Source organism: Thermomyces lanuginosus, assembly GCF_041956635.1.
Source record: "Thermomyces lanuginosus strain ATCC 200065 unplaced genomic scaffold VTN49scaffold_46, whole genome shotgun sequence".
Classification (NCBI taxonomy): Eukaryota; Fungi; Ascomycota; class Eurotiomycetes; order Eurotiales; family Trichocomaceae; genus Thermomyces; species Thermomyces lanuginosus.
The window spans coordinates 97,463-116,909 of NW_027192379.1; the positions used below are offsets into that span (position 1 = coordinate 97,463).

Genomic DNA, 19,447 nt, shown 5'->3' on the forward strand with positions numbered 1-19,447 from the left:
GAAGCCTTGGAGTTATCACGTGCTTAGGTTACTGTACTTTACTACTTAGGCGTTTCTGTAAACTTAACCAAATGAAGTAGTAACCCAATCGTCCTAACATCACGTGATTAAAATCAACCTCACGTCTTCCGAAGTCCATTCTCAAGACGACTACGGTTGAAGCAACCAGACTTGTCGACATCTATCCGTCAATACCGCCACCATGCCGCAGGATATGCCCCCGGCGGGGGGCTATCAGCCCGTCCAATACAAGGTTCGCTTCCATCAGAGCAAATCAAACAACAATTGGCGTGCGCGAGAATCCCCTCAGTGCTCAAACTAACACCCTTCGCAGCGTAACCTGCCCGCCCGCGGTTTCCGTCCTATTTACTACCTGCTTGGCATGCACATGATCATGGCGTACGGATTCTATCGATTGTACTATGGAATTCGGGAACATAAGTGCGTTATCTTTCTCCCCCCAATTTTGAAGGAGGATTGACACAAGTCGATGTGTGAAGTGAGCTCGCCCGCGAGAAGATCTGGGCTCGCATCCATCTCATCCCGCTTCTTCAGGCCGAAGAAGACCGTGATTTGGTTCGTCGCTACTATGCCGATCAAGCGCGCGAGAAGAAGCTGCTTGGCACGGAGACCAAGCCGTACAATTCGGACCGGTATGTATAACGCGCAAAACAAGGAGTGATGGGGATTTGTGCTGATATGGTCAAGATTCGTCCGGCCAACCTTCACATACACGCCTTCCAATGTTTCCCAATAAAATGATGTCCAGGGAGGAATTGTGTTCAGTCCATTCTGCTCTGTAACAGAAAAGTGAGCAAAGGATCGTGCGAATGGACTCGGCAAATATGTCAATGCAGGCCGGTGACCAGGTTTCTCATACATTACCGATCCTGCAACAACTAGAGCAATGGAAGTGGTTGTATTTTGTATATTATCATGTTCAGCTGATTCATCCCGGACCAGCGGAACATTGGCTTGTGATTACTAGAAGTAGGTATCCTGAACATGAAATTTTTAGCTTCTGATACAATATTATACATCCGCTGTTGCAAGTGTCTTCTCGCAACACATGCTGCTGATATATTTATTAAGAATGCCATATAACCTGCAAGTCCATCAACCTTCTAAAATCACTATCAATCACCTTCCCGGCTCTCTGTAAGACCAGGCGATCGAGTTCCTTCTATGGCTGGGATCAACGGTATCTCAAGCGTTAAAGCGCACGAGACTACCCAAACATGTCTGCAATCCCAGACAGATCCGGACCATCGTCGACATTGACCTTGGTAGGCTGTTGACCCTCCATTTCCGTCGGAGCTTTCATATACTGCTCCTGTAAAGCGCTGCGCACCTTACGTCGCTGTTCATGGGTGCCGAGAATCTTGCCCTGTTCGGCGATACTGACACCGCGGATGCCCTCAAGGAGGTCCAGGATCAAGGCTCGCTGCTGCCGTGCCGACGTCGAGCGTAGCAATGCAGCTTCCGTCTCCGCCACGCGTTCCGCTGGTATTCCGGGCAAGCTTGCCATCACAGAGCGCGGGGTCGGCGTACAAGGACCGTAGAGCACCCAGATTGATGCAATGAGCTGAGCGAGATCTTTTTGCATGTCGACGAAGTACGGCTCGTTGACCGAGGCAATGCAAGCACGCAGGACCTCGGAAGAAATAAATTCTCGAATAGTCACCGCGGTTTCCGTGTTGACGGGAGGCGCGAAGTCAGCGAGAATCGATCGGATGACTCGCGTGATGATACTGCAACTGCGCGTGTCACGCATTCGGAGAACGTGTGTGCAGAAAAGAAACACGGGCTCAAGAATCGGAGGATTCGTCAGGATGAAATGTCGCATAGAGTCAGACAACGACGGAGCAGGAGGTGGCACGTTCGGATCGGCCTCTTCAACCTGGTCCGGATCTAAAAATTCCACGTTAGCTCATTTCCAACCGCTGGCATGGTCGGGCAATACGTACCGCCTCGTTGAGGATCTAGAAGACTGGCCACCATAATCACGGCAGAATATGTGAGTTGGCGAAGGACACTCTCGTCCTTCATTTCTTCCGTCAGGTCACCTTCTACTAGACCTGCCTTTCGCCGCTCGATGCTGTCCCACTCCTCTGTCACCTTTTTGTCGAGATGCGTGAACAAAGTAGTCAACATCGGAGGTAGGAATTGCGGACGAAATTGTACAGGACAGTCGTCAATCAAACACCGAGAAATGTTCAACAGGATTGAAAACTGGTGTGACGACAGATGGACCGAGTCTTTGAACAGTGCTTCGGATAGTGGCCCGGGTAATTCGGCGAACCCGTAGAAATATTCTCGTAATCTGCTCATGCTGAAAAGCATCGAATAGCACGTTTCCCGGACAGCTCTGATCTTCCCGCGTACAGATGATGCGAAACCCTCCAATGTGGCCCTAGATGATGTGATTCGGGCATAGAACTCGTCACGGCTCCCCTTAGAGATCCCGGCTTGCCAGAATCGATCAGTCAAGATCCGCCCAACAACCGTCCGCATCTCATCCGGGAGGGTGCCCCAATTTGCCGGGTTGTGAAAAGCATGAGCGTTACTATGCATAACGTGAGTACTCGGTGAAGACATGCGGGACAATAGCATACATACCCAAGGAGTTGTAATAGTACCGGAAGGATGATCGGAATCGTATCATGCCACAGAGCGCACGCCAATTCGTACGCTTGGTCAGTCTTTTTCAACTTGTCCGTTGACACTGCAAGAAGAGTTTTCGTGCTGCGCAAAGGCAGTTGCTGAAACTTCCTTGCCATCTCCTCCTGGATCGCTTTTCCCTCCGCGTCTAGCGGGACCTCGGACCAATCTGGGATTTTCTGCGCTTGCTTGGCTTGCATATAGGGCCCAACGCGGACGAGGCCAAGTAATTGGCAGAAACCATCGAAAAAGGAAGACATATTTATCAGCTCCTGATTTTGCCACGCATCTCGCAATGGATTCACGAATGCTCGTAGGCGAGTTTCGCGTAATTGGCGATCAACATTGCTTGCTCGTTGCCTGGAGGACTTTGGTCAAGAAAGACTGCTGACACGTGTGAGGACTATACTTACGTGATGATCAGCAGCACTGATGTCAATTCTGTTTGAAGTTTGTCGTCAAGCTGGTGTAATGCTATGATTTCCCGGATCTTCGATTCTAGTGCGTCGTAGAAAGTCTGGTGGCAACCAGTTAGATGACCGTCTGATGACAGCTTTGTCACACTTACAAAGAAGTAATCAGCATAGCGCATCGACAGCCGACGTAGTTCGTGACTAGCAAGACTCTGCAGTTCTTTCACCGCCTCCGAATACGCCGCGTACTGCGGTTGATCTTCGAGATGTGTCATCAGGATGTGCTCTAAAGCCTTGAGGGCAAAACTCGGTGTCTTGTCTAAAGCTTTGGAAGAGATGTCGACAACGAGTCGGATTACTCTTTGCTTGATGACAGGATCCTAACCACACGGTCAGTTACTCTGCAAGGAACAAATGCCATTTAATACGTACTTCAAAATGTCGTTGCATCAGGCCCAAAGCCCAATTCTCTAGCGTAGTCTCTAGCGTCCTGCGCTGCTGTTCCTAACACAGTAACGTTAGCGTCAGGCTGAGCAATAGGGAAGATGTACTCCTTACATCGTCTTGAGGCGTACGACCCAATGCGACGGTCCATTTCTGATAACCCTTCAGAGTCGCCTCGACGACGGAGAACTGGGTGTCGGCACGCATGAGCGGGATGGACGACTTTTTGAAATTTGCAGCTAGGAAAGTTAGCAGTTGATACACCCTGTTTATGGTTAAACGTACCGCTGAATGGCTCAGTGTCAGCGTATAGATTGGACAACGAACGGTCTACTGTGGACAGGATATGAGGAATGGCTTCATGTGGCCGTTTCTGTACGATTGTCTCAATCACAGAAGCGCAGTAACGGCGGTAGTTCCCTACGAACGCATGTCGCTCCGGTATTGTGTCGATGTCGGCGTGCAGGAAGGTGACAATTGGGTCTTCCGATTCCTCTGGAACAGATTCCCACCGCACAAGACGCCGCATGCAGATTTCAAGCAGAGGGCCAATCAATGAGGTTACGATATCAGAATTGGCAATCTTTCCTGTCACCAACAGTCGAGACCAGGTATGCAGCACCGGAATGGACACGGTCAAGCTCTGGTGTTGCAAAATTTCCAGAAGAAATTGTAAGAATAAAGGAATGTCGATTCTATATCCGATGTCCAATTCGAACCCTTGCTCTTCGAGAAAGCCGGCAACGTAAGACACCAACTATTGGAAAAATTAGTCTAGATCTGCTTGATTTCGTGACGTCGTCACCCACCTCGGAGAGCTTCTTAAGAATTTGATATTTTGTGTCATCGGTATCATCTGGGCCGACATCCGACCATTGGTACAGCTTCTGCAAGAGCAGCACATGGTCTGTTTGATACATGCTCAGTACGAGGGGTTGTATGTCCTCGATGTCGACGCCAGATCGACTATACAAAGCGTGGAGGGCCTCTACTGCAGCCTGAAACATCTGTCAGAGACAAAACCATCATGCACCACAGATCACCAGCTTACCAAGAGCACTCTTTCGTCCTGGGAGGTGAGCGTGCGGCAAATCCTGTCCACCGCATTACAGTGCATTATGGCCCTGGGCATCATCCAACCCAGGAAAGACCGTAGTACTGCCAGAACTTGTACGGTGTACTCCCGGGCCTCTGAGGAGGAATGAATGCTTTCTAGGCAACGGTCTAATAGGAAGCAAATGCGCGACAGCCATCCCTCGTCACCATAACGCAGAACCACTCGGCCGCGATCTCGTTCGGGATAAGCCTCATTGAAAACGGACAGTGGAGTCGCAATTTCGACGAGTGCAGCGTTTAGGTCACTGCCGCGCAGTGACGACGCCGTATCTTCGCGGTAGAAAATATCATCTGATAGTGTTTCCAGCACAATGAGGACGAACTCCTGGTGCAGCATCGAAGCGTTCCAGAGCTTGACCAGAGACTCATCCATATCGAACCAGCGCAGGGCCCAACTGCGCTTGGCCACTTCCACCCACAACAGTGCCACCTTATTGCGATAGTATTTGGGATCTTCAGCACGTATCCCTTCCGCCAACTGCAGCACCATATCCTTCAACTCAGCCAGCTGGTCGCCAGAGAGCACCACGGCCGTGTGCCGCAGGATATGATCCAGCAATGAGAGGCCAAAGTGTCGCACGAGGGGGGAATGGGCTGGATTTGATGCCAGCCAAAAGCCATTTTGCGCCGCTGCCTTGTCCTGCTTTTGCGACTCCAGGAAGTGTAAAGCCTCTCTTCGCAGTTCATTGCTCGAGCTGGGGCTATGGCAGAGCTCCAAGGCCCGTAAAATGTCCTGCAAGTTCCCTACGGGGACGTCGTTGGCGGTGGTCATGGTTCGCTAACTTCGTTTGGCGTGATGCGATGCGCTAGGACGAAAGCCGTGATATTTTTTCTTTTCCTTCCGTCTGTCTACCCAGCGCACTCCTACCCGAAGGGTTTGCAGTAAACTCTATCGCTCGTCTAAATAACACGACTGACGCATGGTCCTCGATTTCGGTCGCGTGCGCGTCAGAGATTCAGGTCCGCGGCTGGTGTTCTGGTTAACGGTGATGTTCGTCGCCTCCGCGTGTTTTTTCTTGCCTCCCCACCTCGACCGCGTGGCCCAACCAATCTGACCGGAACAAACTTCGAGAGGAATAGTTCTCCCGCACTGGGCTTGGCTTTGTGTTTGCTCGCGAGATTACAGTCTTAGGCGGTGTTTGCAGACTCGTACTGCTGAATGGAGGCTGCGCCGAGAATGGTGCACACGGACGTAGTTCTGTTCGGTTTCTACGGGTTTCGCGGGCCGTCGAAGGACAATATTTGGACTGAATGGCTACACAACCAGAAAGGGGAAAAGTTCCATCTGCGCTGCGTTTGTCAGGGCAAATTCTCGGACTAGGTCGCAAGAGACAGAGTCGCACGAGTCTGACAGAGTGTTGGAAAAACACACGGATGGATGGCTGATGTCATTAGATTTCTTTGCGTGTCTGCTGATTTCTAAGCTTCTACGATCACGGATTTACGGAGAGAACATGAGATAAACCTACAGTTCAGATGCAATTGGCGACTTAATCTCGAAGGTCTATACGGGATATTCAATTCCGTAGCTCATTGCGTAGGACATTCTTGCAAGCGACTACTTGGACATCCATGGAAGCCGTAGGGTATCATCGACGCGTCCTTTTGGAAATACACACAAGCAGATACCAAATTCCCCATTTCAAAATCCCATTGCTTTTTTATTGGTTGTGTGTTCTATCCCTGATACATTCATATCCACATTTAAGCCTCATGGCTCAGAATGTCACTGTCACCAGCATCAAGGATGGCCTAATCATTTGCAGTCAGAGCTGTATTCCCCAGTCGATAGTGCTTTGTTCCCTAGACTCACCATGACGCTGCATCGGAAGAGTTTACCGCAGGCGGTTCCGAGCTCGATCTGTTGTTACGTTAATCGACGATGCTCTCCGGCACCTCATTGAGGAGATGCCATCTCTGAGCGACTTCCTCTCCGAAGTCGCACCAGGGCAACTTCTTCTCAGAGGCCAAGGTATTTGGGGGGACAGGAGGGACTTACGTTGTTGCCAGCAAAGTGGTGGACAGGGCACTTGGCAAGCATGGCCATCTGTTTTGATTTCGTCAGTTTCGTTCAAAGGGAACAGGAGTAAGCGCAGGCACATACGTATTCAAGCTCCGACTTGCGGAGAGGAGGGGCATTGGCCGCAATGAGGATGAGCTTGGCCTTGCCCGAACGGAGAGCCTTGAGAGTGCTCTTGGTGCCCATGGTGACCTTGCCCGATTTCATCACCAGGGCAAGGCGAGAGGACAGACTGCACGTCAAACATCAGTATTGAGAGAATCGGCACTCCGGGAACAAGACGTACGTGTCGCTACCCTTCTTAGTCTTGGCCATTTTGTCGACAGCTCTGTGTTGACTGCGGAACGGCTTGCAATCACGATGTGTAGCGGATTGAAAATCAAACTTCTGAATGTGTGGAAAAGCGACTAAGCGATGCTAATTCGCCTGTGTGCACGCTAACCTAATATAGTTTAGCGTCCACAGTCAGGCTTTATGCCTAAGGCCCCAACATCGGTAACAGCTTTCTACCGCAATGACTCGCTCTGTAACTAGTTCTAATCTGGAAAGTTAGGTATCTAATTAGGGTTAGGGTTACAAAGTTTATCGCTATCGGGCCATTCAGCGCGGGGTGCAAAAGATAAGGCGGAATTTTTTGCTGCGTCTGGATTCTGGAGTAATAATCGCAGGGTCAAAGACGAGAGAAGAAGGCCGGAAACCATCAACATCTCCTTTTTACTTGGGATCTCTAGCTCCGGTCGCAATAATGTCTGGCCCTGCAAACGGCACCGATCCTCATTCGGTAATTTAACCACAATATCTCTTTTGATTTTGACTCTAATAGCTTCTTTCAGGTATACTCTACTATCCTGGTTCTCGATTTCGGGTGAGTCAATCTGCCAGCTATGCAAATAGATATGTGGCAGTGCGATTGACTGAGCTTTGTAGGAGCCAGTATACACATCTGTCAGTAGTTTCCCCCGTCTTCCTTGCGCGTCGCTCCTCCAAGACATGATCTGCCGCCAACACTGTCTCTGCCAAATACTCCAAATGCAATCGCAACATCGATTCCACTAAGTAACATGATTATGAAGCAACGGCATGAGGCGGGGCTTGACAGACTCGTCTTGAAATAGTTACACTCTCGAACACGAAGCAGTATCGCAGTATTGTGGTAGATAGAATAGCTGACTCGCATAGGATTACACGCCGTCTTCGCGAGCTCAATGTCTACTCTGAGATGCAACCATGTACCGTGAAGCCGACCGATCTCAAGTTCAAGCCTGTGGGAATCATCTTGTCCGGAGGACCGTATTCCGTGTACCAAGAAGATGCGCCACATGTTGACGACGCCTACTTCGACCTTGGCGTGCCAATTCTGGGCATTTGCTACGGTATGCAAGAGATCGCATACCGCCAGGACAAGTCGAATGTTATAGCAGGCATTGCGCGAGAGTATGGGCATGCGGACTTGGTTGCCAAGAGCATCAATGGCCACGTTGATCGACTCTTTGAAGGTTTGGAGGGGGAGATGAAAGTGTGGATGTCGCATGGTGATAAGCTGGGTAAACTGCCGGAAGGTTTCCATGTCATTGCGTCGACCGCCAACTCCGAATATGCTGCGATTGCCCACGAGACCAAATCTATCTACGGTACTGACATTTCCACTCTAATTCGCTGAGCGTACTGACATGGTTCTAGGCATCCAGTTCCATCCTGAGGTCACTCGTACGTATACCTAATCGTCGTTCTCCTCGTCAGGCGTGCTAAGGACCTGCAGACACCCCCAATGGCACCAAGCTGCTGAAGAACTTCGCGGTCAATATCTGCAAAGCGCAACAGAACTGGACCATGGCCAACTTTGTCGAACAAGAAATTGCCCGCATCCGAAAGCTTGTCGGACCCAAGGGCCAAGTCCTCGGTGCTGTTAGCGGCGGCGTTGACTCGACCGTCGCTGCAAAGTTGATGCACGAGGCCATCGGAGATCGCTTCAAGGCCGTCCTGGTTGATCACGGTCTGATGCGGTTGAATGAGCGGGAGCAAGTTCAAAAGGATCTTACTGTCCGTATCAGCACTCTCATATCGACGGCCAATACTTACCATACAAAATAGGAGCACCTTGGTATCAACCTTACCGTAGTCGACGCGTCGAAGGAATTCTACGCCGGCCTCAAGGGGATCACTGATCCAGAGCAAAAGAGAAAATTCATTGGAGGAGCGTTTATCGATGCCTTTGAAGCTGAGGTGAGTCTGACACATGAATTCGCTGCTCCTGTAGTACGCCTGGTTGGCTAACCGTGCATAGGCCAAGAAATTGGAAGAAGCAGCAGAGAAGACGGAGAATGCAGGGAAGATCGAGTGGTTCCTGCAGGGAACGCTGTGAGTAGCCTTACATATTACCGAGTCATCCTACATGCTAATGATACTCAGGTACCCAGATGTGATTGGTAAAGTCCTTGCCAGCCTTGAATCCATTCCCAACCCAATGTCTAACAACTATAGAATCGATATCTTTCAAGGGCCCGAGCCAGTCCATCAAGACACACCACAATGTCGTAAGTTTCTTTTTCTTTTTTTTTTTTTTTTTTTTTTTCCGTTCAATCGGGAGAGTGGCATACCCTAATGCGTACAGGGTGGCCTACCGAAACGGATGACAGAAGGCCAGGGACTCAAGCTTATCGAGCCTTTGCGAGAGCTCTTCAAGGATGAAGTGCGTGAGCTTGGCCGTCAGCTAGGAATCCCGGAGCACCTGATCATGCGTCACCCATTCCCCGGACCGGTACGTTCTCACCACACCCTCCAACCACAAATCTGAATCACATCTAACCTGGAATCAACCAGGGCATCGCCATCCGGGTCCTCGGAGAAGTCACACCCGAACGGGTGGAAATGGCTCGCAAGGCAGACCACATCTTCATCAGCATGATCCGCGAGGCAGGACTCTACAACAAGATCGGCCAGGCCTTTGCAGCGCTTGATCCCAGCCGTGCCGTCGGCGTCATGGGCGACAAGCGTGTTTACGAGAACATTGTGCTGCTGCGCGCAGTGGAGACGACGGATTTCATGACCGCCAATCCGTTCCCCTTCAGCCATGAATTCTTGACTAAGGTCTCGACGCGGATTGTGAATGAGGTGCATGGGGTGTGCCGCGTTGCGTATGACTATACGAGCAAGCCTCCGGGCACCATCGAATTGGAATAATTTGAAAAGCTAAGAATGGCTTGGCGATGGAGTTTCGTTTGTTTATAGAGATGGTTGTCTAGATAAAGAGCCATCAATGTATCAATGATTCAGGTTCTGTCGAAAATAAGGCACATATGTAGCCAGTTCGCTCGGTGATTATCCATGCGAAAACTTTACGTGCTTTTGAAGATTCCTCGCCCACGAAGCTGCTTGTTGACTTCTCGAATATAAATACCTGTGGTTAAAGCTAAGAATGCAGTGATCCTAGTCAACTCAGTGCTTGATTCTTTGGATCCATCTAAATATATTGCGAGTCTTGTATTCAACGAGAGCACTAGAAAGATAACATGTCGCTTGCATGAAAAGTGTGACTATTCAACAACTGTCATCATCGCCGAAACATTCCGCTCCAAAAGCACCAAGGTAACCGGACGATCATCAATGCACAAACGAGTGCTAGACAGTCATGGCTCGTTACATAACATTGCAGCTGCTCTTCTGGCATTGCTCCAGATAGGATTCATCCTCTGCAATGCCCAAAAGTTCGAAGGCCTTGTTCTTCACGCCCTGCACCTTGATGTCTTGCTGGCCTTGGCCATGCCACCACCGCAGGCGTTGGACGGTGCTTGACCGTTCCTGATCAGTGTCAATCGACCACCGACCATCTGTAACATAAACCGTCACCTGCGACTTGGGGAAGTGGCATTCTGGTAGGTAGATTTCCGTAGGTGCGTCCTGCGCAGCTGGGGCTGATGCGCGCAGGGATAGGGTGAAAACACAATTTTGCAGATCAAAATCAAACTTCAATAAATCGCCAGCGGTATAGATGGCACTTGGACGGATGAAAGCCTCAGCCGCTCGGAATCCAGGTTTATTCTGTAAATCGGAGGACTTCCGAGACACCTGTGGCGCAATCTCAGGTGACTTCACGACGTTTTTGATGTTGCTCCGATCAACCTTTCCAGTATCTCGAGCGCCCTGGCTCTCAGAAAATGACGGAGAGTTTCGGTCCAGTGACGTGCGTGGACCAACACCAGAATCGGACATGGGAATTTCGAGGTCATCTTTGGAGAAAATGGATAAGTCCTCTCCATTCCACTGGTCTCCCCACTGGTGGCTATTCTGCGATGGAGTTAGAAAGCGGAACTACCAACACGAGACACGCCATACCTCAGTCATGTATTGCCAGATATTGAATCCGTTCGTGCCGCTTCCTTCCAGCGCAAAGTGGTTTGCGTCCATTGCGCGTATTTGGCTGCTGTAATCTCCAGTCTTGTAGGCGTACTTGTCGTCCAAGTCGTAAGGAATCCCAATCTCAGTGAAGAGCATGGGATGCTCGCCCATCTTTTCAAGGCTCTCATCACGCAGAAATTTGAGCTGACTGCGAAGAGAGTTCCTAATCGCAGTCTCACCTAGTTTCACGGCAAATGCCGGAGTGAGGTACTTGCCGCGCAGAACGCCGATCACGTCGACGTTGAAGAAGCGATTCCTATAGCCTCATTAGCAGCGTAGTTGCATCTCCGCGCCAACATTAACACTAACCAATGCTTGGTAATGAGCGTCAGCCCGTCGTAAAAGTGGGCAGCGTGAATCATGTTGGGGTCATCATCTTGCGTTCCCTTCAGTGCGGGAGGGATTTCCATCACAGGTGGCTGACACAACATGATAGCGCTCGTATGGACACTCCGGATAGCATCCCTGAAGGCCCGGTAGTGGTCCATAAAGTACGTGTTGATGAATTTATCGTAATCGAGAGCTTCTCCCGTTCGTGGATTCTTAGAGAAGTAGTCCTTTCGCAGCAGCTCGTTTGTCGCCGGATCCCAGACGCCATGTTGCGCCCAGAGGCACTCCCCCAGCTTCCATCCAGGGTCGCGCTTCCATCCGTAGATTGTATCGTCAAAGTCTGCAGGCAACCATGCAATCTCGCCTTCTGGATCCACGAGCTCTCGGCCAGTCTGGTATGGCCCGAAGCTACCGAAGTCCCATGTAGGGATTTCACATGCACGCCCGGCGCCTGTTAGCATCGCTTGGAAAGCAGTTGGTGATGTTCCGAGTTGTAGCCGCTGCTCGGGAGGAATGACTGAGATGTCTTTATACCCAATCAGACCGCGATTGGGCTCATTGATGCTTTCCCAACCAATGATGACGGAGTCTTCTAGATCTCCGGCTTCATGAATCTTCGTGGCTAGATACTTGCAAGCAGCAATGAAATGATTCTGGAGATAATCCTGGATGTTCTGGCCATCGATGATTGCTTTAGGCGCGAAGTCCCGTCCAGCCCAAAACAATGTGAAGATGGTTTGACACACGAGTCGCGTATAATTTGTACTCCAGATCATTTTGGGGAAGTTCGCTGGGTCCGGCCAAGTGTTATGCACCAGCGCCGCTTGGGTCTTGTTGAATGTTTTCGGGTTAAGTCCAGCTGCATACAACGTCCACATCGGCGCACCAGAGCCGCCGGAGAATCTAGACCACTGCAGTTGTCAATGCACGCTACTTTCATCAAGAGAAATATCACATACGACGTCCTGATGAGGGTCCATGAAGACGTAGAAATCATGCGCCTTTGCTTCCCGCAGCACTTCAATGGTGAACGCTATCCATTCATCGTCATATTTACCCGGCCCGGCATGCTCAATCGCTTCCCAAGTGAAGATGTAGCGGATGGTATTGTAACCCCATTTCCGCAACCTGCCAAAATGCTGGGGTGCTTCCTCTAGGGAAAACGGCCGGCCGACGAAGGAGACATTGTCACCATCATAGAAGTCCGTTGAGACGTGCGAAGGGACATCCGGTCTCTTTGGATACTTGGCATCTCCTGCCACATTGATACCGCGAAGCGTGATCTCGCGATTGTTTGGATCCCGGAACTTGCGTCCCTCGATGCGAAGTCGTAGGGGAGCCATTCGATTGGCCTAGACAGGATAGAGCTGGAAGGTATTTGTGACTCAAACGACGATGCAGACACTCGAACTGCTTGTATTAAACAAAACCTAGCTCGATCAACTGAAACGATGAATCTAGACTTCAGCAACGACACCGCCAGTGGCGGTGAGAAAAAGATGCTGTGTCGGATGAGGCAGCCTGACTCTACAGCTGGGAATAATGGGCAGCGTCCTTGGCCGTATTTATGGTCTTCTAGGCGCGCTGTTTGATGCGCCACCAACAACAATCAACCGTGAGCCCCAAAACAATAGCTTGGCTGATCCAAGAGACCGAATGAAGCATAGCTCCAGGAGAACAACGTGGCTGTGTTGACCACTTGACGCTCCAGCTCTCTTCCTTTGCCCAGCCAACGCGGGGTCACGTGCGATAAGACAAGTACCGAAAGGGGAACAGTGCAAATATGGCGATAAGCGATAAGCCGAGCGATAAGCGATAGGGACGAGATCATTGCCTCTGCTGGTCGGCAATCGATTGTTGAGGTGTAAGGCAATACTCCACGTACCGGTCCCGGCCACGTCCTACCTTCATCGGTCAATATTGCTTGCGGCAGTCAAATCGCCTGCTCAAGCATGTCTTCAAAGGCCGCCTTAAAAGCTGTACGCACAGCTTTAGACTCTCAAGACTATGAAACTGCGGCGGCCAAGGCCCAAGAGCTAGTCCAGGCCGACCCCTCCAATTATCATGCGTATGTCTGCCGACTGCCACACCCTTTAGGAAGCGACTTCATGCTGACTATTCGGTTCGGCTAGGAATGTATTCTTGGGGCTTGCGCAAGACAAGCTGGGAAATGCAGCTCTTGCAGAGAAGTCGTATCTTGCAGCCACTCGTATTAAGCACAATGAAAAAACAGCATGGCAGGGCCTCGTCAACCTTTACGAAAAACAGGGCGGGCAGAAAATTGAAGAGTATCGCGATGTCGTGCTGAAGTTGGGGCAGATTTTTGCGGACGCGTATGTGTTGCCCAGTGGAACCCAAGCAGATACAGGGTAACTAACACATCTGAATTTGGCTAGGGATGAACGGGATCGATGTGTGGATTTGGTTGACAAGTATATCAAATTTGTTCGGAAGAATGGTTCGCGCGCGCAACTGAAGGAGGCATTACGCCTCCAACTTCCTTCATGCCCACTCTATAGTGCCCTGGAGGGCCGGGTTCCGCGTCCTGCTGATACATATCAGCGATTGATTGAATACGCCGAAGCCGAGGAGAAGGAGTTTATCAACAGGGAAATAGGCGAGCGACGAACTCGTCTGGGTGCTAGAATAGATCAAGTAACGATGGAAGTGAAGAATGAGGCGTTCAGTCGACCAGAGCTTGAAGAGCTTTATCGTGGGTTGATTGACTGGACTCAAGATGATGATGTTAGACATCGGTACGAGGAGAAGCTATTGCAACGAGCCTATGACCATCTATTGGTCTTACCAAGCGACAAGAAGAAGGCAAAGCGAGATGAAGTGTACCGGTCAGCGAAGGACATGGTGATCATCAAACAACCGTTCGATTTGGCATGGAAGATCGTCCTTGAGTGGAATGATGTCGAGGAGTTTTCAGGCTGGGACCATGGAATGCTACAGGAGTATACTCAATTCTTCCCGGATGACGGCCTCAGCAAAGTGCTACGGGGGTTCCTTTCAAGCGATCTCTCACCGTTTCCGCGGTCAACGGAAACCGCGCAAATGGATGAAAAGCAGGATAATTCCAATGGCGAGACAGCAGAGATTATCTCTGCTGAGGAGCGGCTGCTACTTATGTCTGATGGGCTAGAGAAGGCCTCGAATTCGGTCATGGCCCATCGGATCATGGCCCAGCTGTACTTGTCCATGGAAGAACATGGCACTGCAGTTGACATTGCACGAAAAGGCCTGTCTCTCATCAAGGAGCAGACAAGACAAACTGGTGTCGTTCTCCGTCACACAACGGATGCTATTCAAATCACGCTCGCCACGGCATTAATTTCGCACCAATCGCCCCGTAACCATCCAGAGGCGAAGACTATCTTTGAGGGTATTCTGAAGAGGAAGCCGACAGACACCAGATGCCTCCTTGGCGTCGGCCTGATATTGGAGGAAGATCAAGACTATGAAGAAGCCGTTGATTTCCTCCAACGAGCACGACAGCGCGATCCTTCAAATCTCAAAATTCAATCGGAGTTTTACTGGTGCACAGCATTGAACGGTGACCTGGAAACCGGACTTTCCGGCCTCCAAGATGTTCTGGCTGAGGGGGAGTCAGCCCAATCACTCAGCCGTGAATTCAAAGCCGAACTTCATTACCGGATCGGCTACTGCAAATGGGAACTTGATCCTTCACCTGCAGCTCGCAAGGACCGCAACGGGGCGTATGCAAGCTTCTTGGCATCCATTCAGTCCGACTTAAACTATGCTCCAGCGTACACTAGCCTGGGAATCTTTTACGCAGATTACAAGAAAGACAAGAACCGAGCACGAAGATGCTTCCACAAGGCATTCGAGCTGTCTGCGTCGGAGGTTGAAGCTGCAGAACGGCTTGCGAGAGCCTTTGCTGATCAAAGGGAATGGGATCTCGTGGAAGCTGTTGCTCAGCGCGTAGTGGAATCGGGGAAGGCCAAGCCAGCACCAGGCTCAAAGCGACGAGGGCTAAGTTGGCCCTATGTAGCCCTTGGTGTTGTTCAGATCAATCGGCAGCAGTACTCTAAGAGTATTGTCTCCTATCAGTCCGCACTGAGAATCTCGCCGGAAGATTACCACTCGTGGGTCGGCCTAGGAGAGAGCTATCATAACTCCGGGCGGTATATTGCCGCAACCAAGGCGTTCGAACAGGCCGAATCGCTCGAACCGAGCCTACCACCTGCCGAGAGAGAACACATCTGGTTCGCCAAGTACATGCTGGCAAACGTGAAACGTGAACTGGGAGAATACGAGGCGGCTATTTCGCGGTACGAGGCCGTGCTGGACATCCGACCAGGCGAGTTTGGTGTCCTCATTGCCCTTTTACAGACACTGGTGGAAGGTTCGTGGAAGAACATCGAAACGGGCCTCTTCAATGATGCTGCCATTCTTGCGCAGAAAGCAATCGACACGGCGGCAGCTGTTGCGCGTGACCACCCACGGGTTTTCAACCTGTGGAAAGCCGTGGGCGATGCATGCGCCGTGTTCTCGTACGTCAAGAACAAAGCAGATTTCATCTCTACATCTAGCCTGATGCAAGTGTTGAGCACAGAACTCGATGAAGCTGCATTCGAGATTCTAGCCGACGGGGATGGTATCGGGACAAATTATGCATCCTTGCTAGATCCTCCCGAGAAGACTCCGTCTACACTCTCCAACGCATGCATCTTTGCGGCTATTCTGGCGTTCAAACGTGCTGTGCACGTTTCCGCGGATGATGTCCACGCATGGGCAGTTTCATGGTACAATCTTGGATGGGCCGAATATCGAGCGTATAGAATAGTCGAGGAGGGCACGGTCACAAAGGAAAAGAAGCGTCCGCGCAAGTATCTCAAAACGGCCATCCGATGCTTCAAGAAAGCGATTGAGCTGGAGGCAGGGAATGCGGAGTTCTGGAATGCCCTCGGTGTGGTCACGTCGTCTCTCAGTCCGAAGGTGGCTCAACATGCCTTTGTGCGCAGCTTACACCTCAACGAGCGGAGTGCGCAGAATTGGACGAATCTTGGTGCCTTTTACTTGATCAACCATGACTTGGAGCTTTCCAATCATGCCTTTACTCGAGCCCAGTCTGCTGACCCAGATTACGCGCCTGCTTGGCTAGGGCAAGGGTTCCTGGCAATGCTTTTTGGAGATCCGACGGAGGCTAGGGCATTGTTTACACATGCATTCGATATTTCCAGCTCATTTTCCGTTGTTCCAAAGCGTCAATACAGCCTCAGCCTTTTCGACCATCTTATCGATGACCTTGCGATGTCGAACAATATTTCACAGCTAATCCGACCACTATTTGCCCTTCATCAGCTTCATTGTCAGGAGCCGTCTGACTATGCGTCTGAGCATCTTGCTGGACTTTTGGCCGAGAGGATCGGAGAATTCTCGGATGCAGTAAAAAATCTGGAGGAGGTCTCCGCTGTTCTGGAGGCCGAGTACGAAGTCGAAGAGTCGCCGTCGACCTTGGTGCGCTTCGCACTGGCCAGTGCGGACGTGGCCCGAGTACATCTCGCCAATGGCGAATTCGAAGCCGCCGCTGAGAAGGCCGAGACTGCCTTGTCGCTCTCGGCTGAAGATGAAGCAGCCGCAGTAAACCCCGACGCCGTTGGTAAACTTCGGTTGTCTGCCCATCTCACGGCCGGGCTCGCCTACTACTACCTCAAATCCATGGACCAGGCCATCGATATGTTCCGTGATGCGCTGCATGAGGCTGAAAATGCACCGGAAGTCGTCTGTCTCCTTGCACAGGTCCTCTGGGCAAAGGGTGGAGAAGAAGAGCGCAGTGTGGCACGGCAGCAATTGTTCGATTGCGTTGAGAGATTCCCAGACCATGTTGGCGCTGTGACGCTCCTCGGTGCCATCGCCTTGCTGGACGGAGATGAAGACGCCATTGCAGCTGTCCATGCCGACATGGAAACCGCGAGGACAAGAGATGATGTCGGGATCCAGGATCGCGCTAAGATCGCCAAGCTACTGGCCACCATAAAAGCGATAGGACTGGATACCGACACCAGCGTTGAGGAGGAGATCAGACAAGTTGGTGAGGCTGCGACTGCAGTTATGTTGGCTCCTGGTCAACCGCAGGGATGGATGGAGCTAGCAGCCGCAAGTGGGGAATATTATCCTGCAAAGATGGCCATTCGCACTGCTCTGCAGTGTGTCCCACCTCGAGGGAATTTTGAGGCAGGAGATTTGTGCGAGGCTTATGTGCAGACAGGCACCATTAGCGACTCGATGAGGGCCATTATGGTTGCGCCCTGGAAGAGGGAAGGTTGGGAGGAGCTCAGGCATGCAATTTCGGGGGAAGCGTAAAGCTTCCATGCGTATATGTTAGGCATCAGCGCCAGAATAGAATATAGAATATCATAAAGTCCATATAATTATAGCCGACGATGAATCTGTTTTCAGTCGTCAATTTCCACGACTTCGGTGTCTCTAATATTTCCGCGTCTTTCTTGATTTAGTGCGTCGATCTGTCTAAGAAGATTCTCCTTTCGATTCTTCTTCCAAGCCGTATCCATTGCTTCAATCTTTCCCCCAAGAAGAGTAACAGTATCTGGCGTCAAGAGGGCCATCCCTCTACCAACAACCGTATTTTTGAGCAGCATCTTCGCTCCGATAGGCAGCTTACCAATAGCAATCCCTTCCACGGTCTTCAACTCAAGAGCCATCACCTTGGTCCCGGCAGCGTCCTGAAGCACAAGCCGATGCGGTCCCCGACTTTTATTATTATTACTCTCCCGGTCTTCCTGCGGCCGGCCAGTAGTGTTGTTTCGTGTGTTGTCTGCGTCATCCACATCGACATTCCGGATGATTTCTCTCCCGCGCACCGTCTCTCCGCGCTCCAGTTGCTCAATGGCTTCCACTTGGCTCCATAAGCTCACGCCAATATCCTCAATGTCTAGTACCTGCACAGGTACGGGACCAGGAATACGTCGCTCCTGAACGTGGGGATCCGAGATATCACGCGGTAGCAGTGTGGACGGTTCTGAGGTGGACAGGGAGGTGGTAAAATCCGAGGCTAGGAGGCGAAAGAGCGCGGTTTGTGCCAACGCAGATGGAGGCGCGCGTTGTTGTCCCTGAGAGAGAGAGTGGACGAAAGTAGTTATCCAGGTAGGCGAGACGGAGAGGGACTTTGAGAAAAGGTGCGATCTGATATGTTCCTGAAGGCTGGCCATTTCTTGGTCAAGCTTTATGCGGGACAGTTCGCACCTGTACGCAGCAAGAGAATGAAGCTTGGGAATTGACGCGTCTCGGGATTCCGCGACAAAATGGGGAGCATGATATGGTACGACATGTATCAAGAATATTTCCCTGATTTGTCAAGAGTAATCCGTAGAAATTTGAGTTTGATGGCGTTTCTAGTTCCTTGGCCGGTGATCTTTGGCTTTTCAAAGCAGGTATTTTTCGTGGAAAATCTGGATATCTCATCCGCAGGTTCGAAGGCTGGATATCTCGTCGACCATGTAATCCTGATACCAAAGTTACACATCGCTGGTAGCAGCATGTAAGATTCGCTTTTGATCTCATATTGAAATGGATTCCCAGTTCTTCAAAGCACTTCAAAAAACCTCATTTGGCCATGCTTGATAGATATATTTTCCTTTTCCGTAGATAATCTATTGGGCGTCGCTGCCATGGCGGAAAACGAACGGCAATCGAGGAGTTAGTGCAGGAGGCTTCAGTAGCTCTGATAGAATATTCGCTCCGTCTATCTGTATATTACTCCGTAAACAGACGAACTGAAATCAGATACCCAATCTGGTCAAGATTACACTCTGGCCGACAATGTCGACTTGACGTTTTCATTGTGCTATCGAATGAATACAGCGGTTAGAAGTCGAATCAAGGCGTCTGGCCAAAACTCAAACATGTCTACTCATAACTATGCGGGATGTGCCGCTTCAGAGGCAGAGCAGCCGAGGGATGAACGTTATCATTCCTATTTCGAGGGAGCCATCCGCTCGACGGAGAACAGAAAACACGGTCACGTGCACTTGATACCCAATGTAGGTCACGTGATTTCAATGTATGTATGATGTGTGTG

The 19,447-nt window shown here is 50.7% G+C and overlaps 9 protein-coding genes across 9 annotated transcripts; 5 read left to right on the plus strand and 4 right to left on the minus strand.

Annotated features, from left to right (window-relative positions):
- Window positions 1-202: 202 nt before the first annotated feature.
- On the plus strand, window positions 203-757 carry VTN49DRAFT_7280 (uncharacterized protein; the record flags this gene model as incomplete). Its single annotated transcript, XM_069415532.1, has 4 exons — window positions 203-253; window positions 335-441; window positions 501-653; window positions 709-757. The coding sequence occupies 4 exons, from the start codon at window positions 203-205 to the stop codon at window positions 755-757; spliced, it is 360 nt and encodes a 119-aa protein (XP_069264706.1).
- A 73-nt stretch (window positions 758-830) lies between these two features.
- Window positions 831-1,217, plus strand: VTN49DRAFT_7281 (uncharacterized protein; the record flags this gene model as incomplete). The annotated part of the gene is made up of 2 exons (XM_069415533.1): window positions 831-990; window positions 1,093-1,217. The coding sequence occupies 2 exons, from the start codon at window positions 831-833 to the stop codon at window positions 1,215-1,217; spliced, it is 285 nt and encodes a 94-aa protein (XP_069264707.1).
- Window positions 1,218-1,228: 11 nt separating this feature from the next.
- VTN49DRAFT_7282 (uncharacterized protein) lies at window positions 1,229-5,406 on the minus strand (the record flags this gene model as incomplete). The annotated part of the gene is made up of 10 exons (XM_069415534.1): window positions 1,229-1,911; window positions 1,968-2,566; window positions 2,620-3,021; window positions 3,075-3,178; window positions 3,230-3,454; window positions 3,507-3,578; window positions 3,633-3,757; window positions 3,804-4,275; window positions 4,328-4,516; window positions 4,570-5,406. The coding sequence occupies 10 exons, from the start codon at window positions 5,404-5,406 to the stop codon at window positions 1,229-1,231; spliced, it is 3,708 nt and encodes a 1,235-aa protein (XP_069264708.1).
- A 387-nt stretch (window positions 5,407-5,793) lies between these two features.
- On the plus strand, window positions 5,794-6,321 carry VTN49DRAFT_7283 (uncharacterized protein; the record flags this gene model as incomplete). The annotated part of the gene is made up of 2 exons (XM_069415535.1): window positions 5,794-5,928; window positions 6,220-6,321. The coding sequence occupies 2 exons, from the start codon at window positions 5,794-5,796 to the stop codon at window positions 6,319-6,321; spliced, it is 237 nt and encodes a 78-aa protein (XP_069264709.1).
- Window positions 6,322-6,338: 17 nt separating this feature from the next.
- Window positions 6,339-6,969, minus strand: VTN49DRAFT_7284 (60S ribosomal protein eL30; the record flags this gene model as incomplete). The annotated part of the gene is made up of 5 exons (XM_069415536.1): window positions 6,339-6,386; window positions 6,448-6,495; window positions 6,634-6,681; window positions 6,739-6,886; window positions 6,941-6,969. 5 exons carry the CDS (start codon window positions 6,967-6,969, stop codon window positions 6,339-6,341), a joined length of 321 nt encoding a protein of 106 aa, XP_069264710.1.
- Window positions 6,970-7,399: 430 nt separating this feature from the next.
- Window positions 7,400-9,834, plus strand: VTN49DRAFT_7285 (uncharacterized protein; the record flags this gene model as incomplete). The annotated part of the gene is made up of 12 exons (XM_069415537.1): window positions 7,400-7,435; window positions 7,488-7,519; window positions 7,582-7,599; window positions 7,834-8,285; window positions 8,335-8,361; window positions 8,414-8,694; window positions 8,746-8,877; window positions 8,939-9,012; window positions 9,064-9,080; window positions 9,136-9,188; window positions 9,266-9,412; window positions 9,475-9,834. The coding sequence occupies 12 exons, from the start codon at window positions 7,400-7,402 to the stop codon at window positions 9,832-9,834; spliced, it is 1,629 nt and encodes a 542-aa protein (XP_069264711.1).
- A 456-nt stretch (window positions 9,835-10,290) lies between these two features.
- Window positions 10,291-12,722, minus strand: VTN49DRAFT_7286 (uncharacterized protein; the record flags this gene model as incomplete). The annotated part of the gene is made up of 4 exons (XM_069415538.1): window positions 10,291-10,938; window positions 10,987-11,305; window positions 11,359-12,290; window positions 12,339-12,722. 4 exons carry the CDS (start codon window positions 12,720-12,722, stop codon window positions 10,291-10,293), a joined length of 2,283 nt encoding a protein of 760 aa, XP_069264712.1.
- A 609-nt stretch (window positions 12,723-13,331) lies between these two features.
- Window positions 13,332-17,712, plus strand: VTN49DRAFT_7287 (uncharacterized protein; the record flags this gene model as incomplete). The annotated part of the gene is made up of 3 exons (XM_069415539.1): window positions 13,332-13,447; window positions 13,512-13,712; window positions 13,776-17,712. The coding sequence occupies 3 exons, from the start codon at window positions 13,332-13,334 to the stop codon at window positions 17,710-17,712; spliced, it is 4,254 nt and encodes a 1,417-aa protein (XP_069264713.1).
- A 92-nt stretch (window positions 17,713-17,804) lies between these two features.
- VTN49DRAFT_7288 (uncharacterized protein) lies at window positions 17,805-18,578 on the minus strand (the record flags this gene model as incomplete). Its single annotated transcript, XM_069415540.1, has 1 exon — window positions 17,805-18,578. One exon carries the CDS (start codon window positions 18,576-18,578, stop codon window positions 17,805-17,807), a length of 774 nt encoding a protein of 257 aa, XP_069264714.1.
- Between the last annotated feature and the right edge of the window lie 869 nt (window positions 18,579-19,447).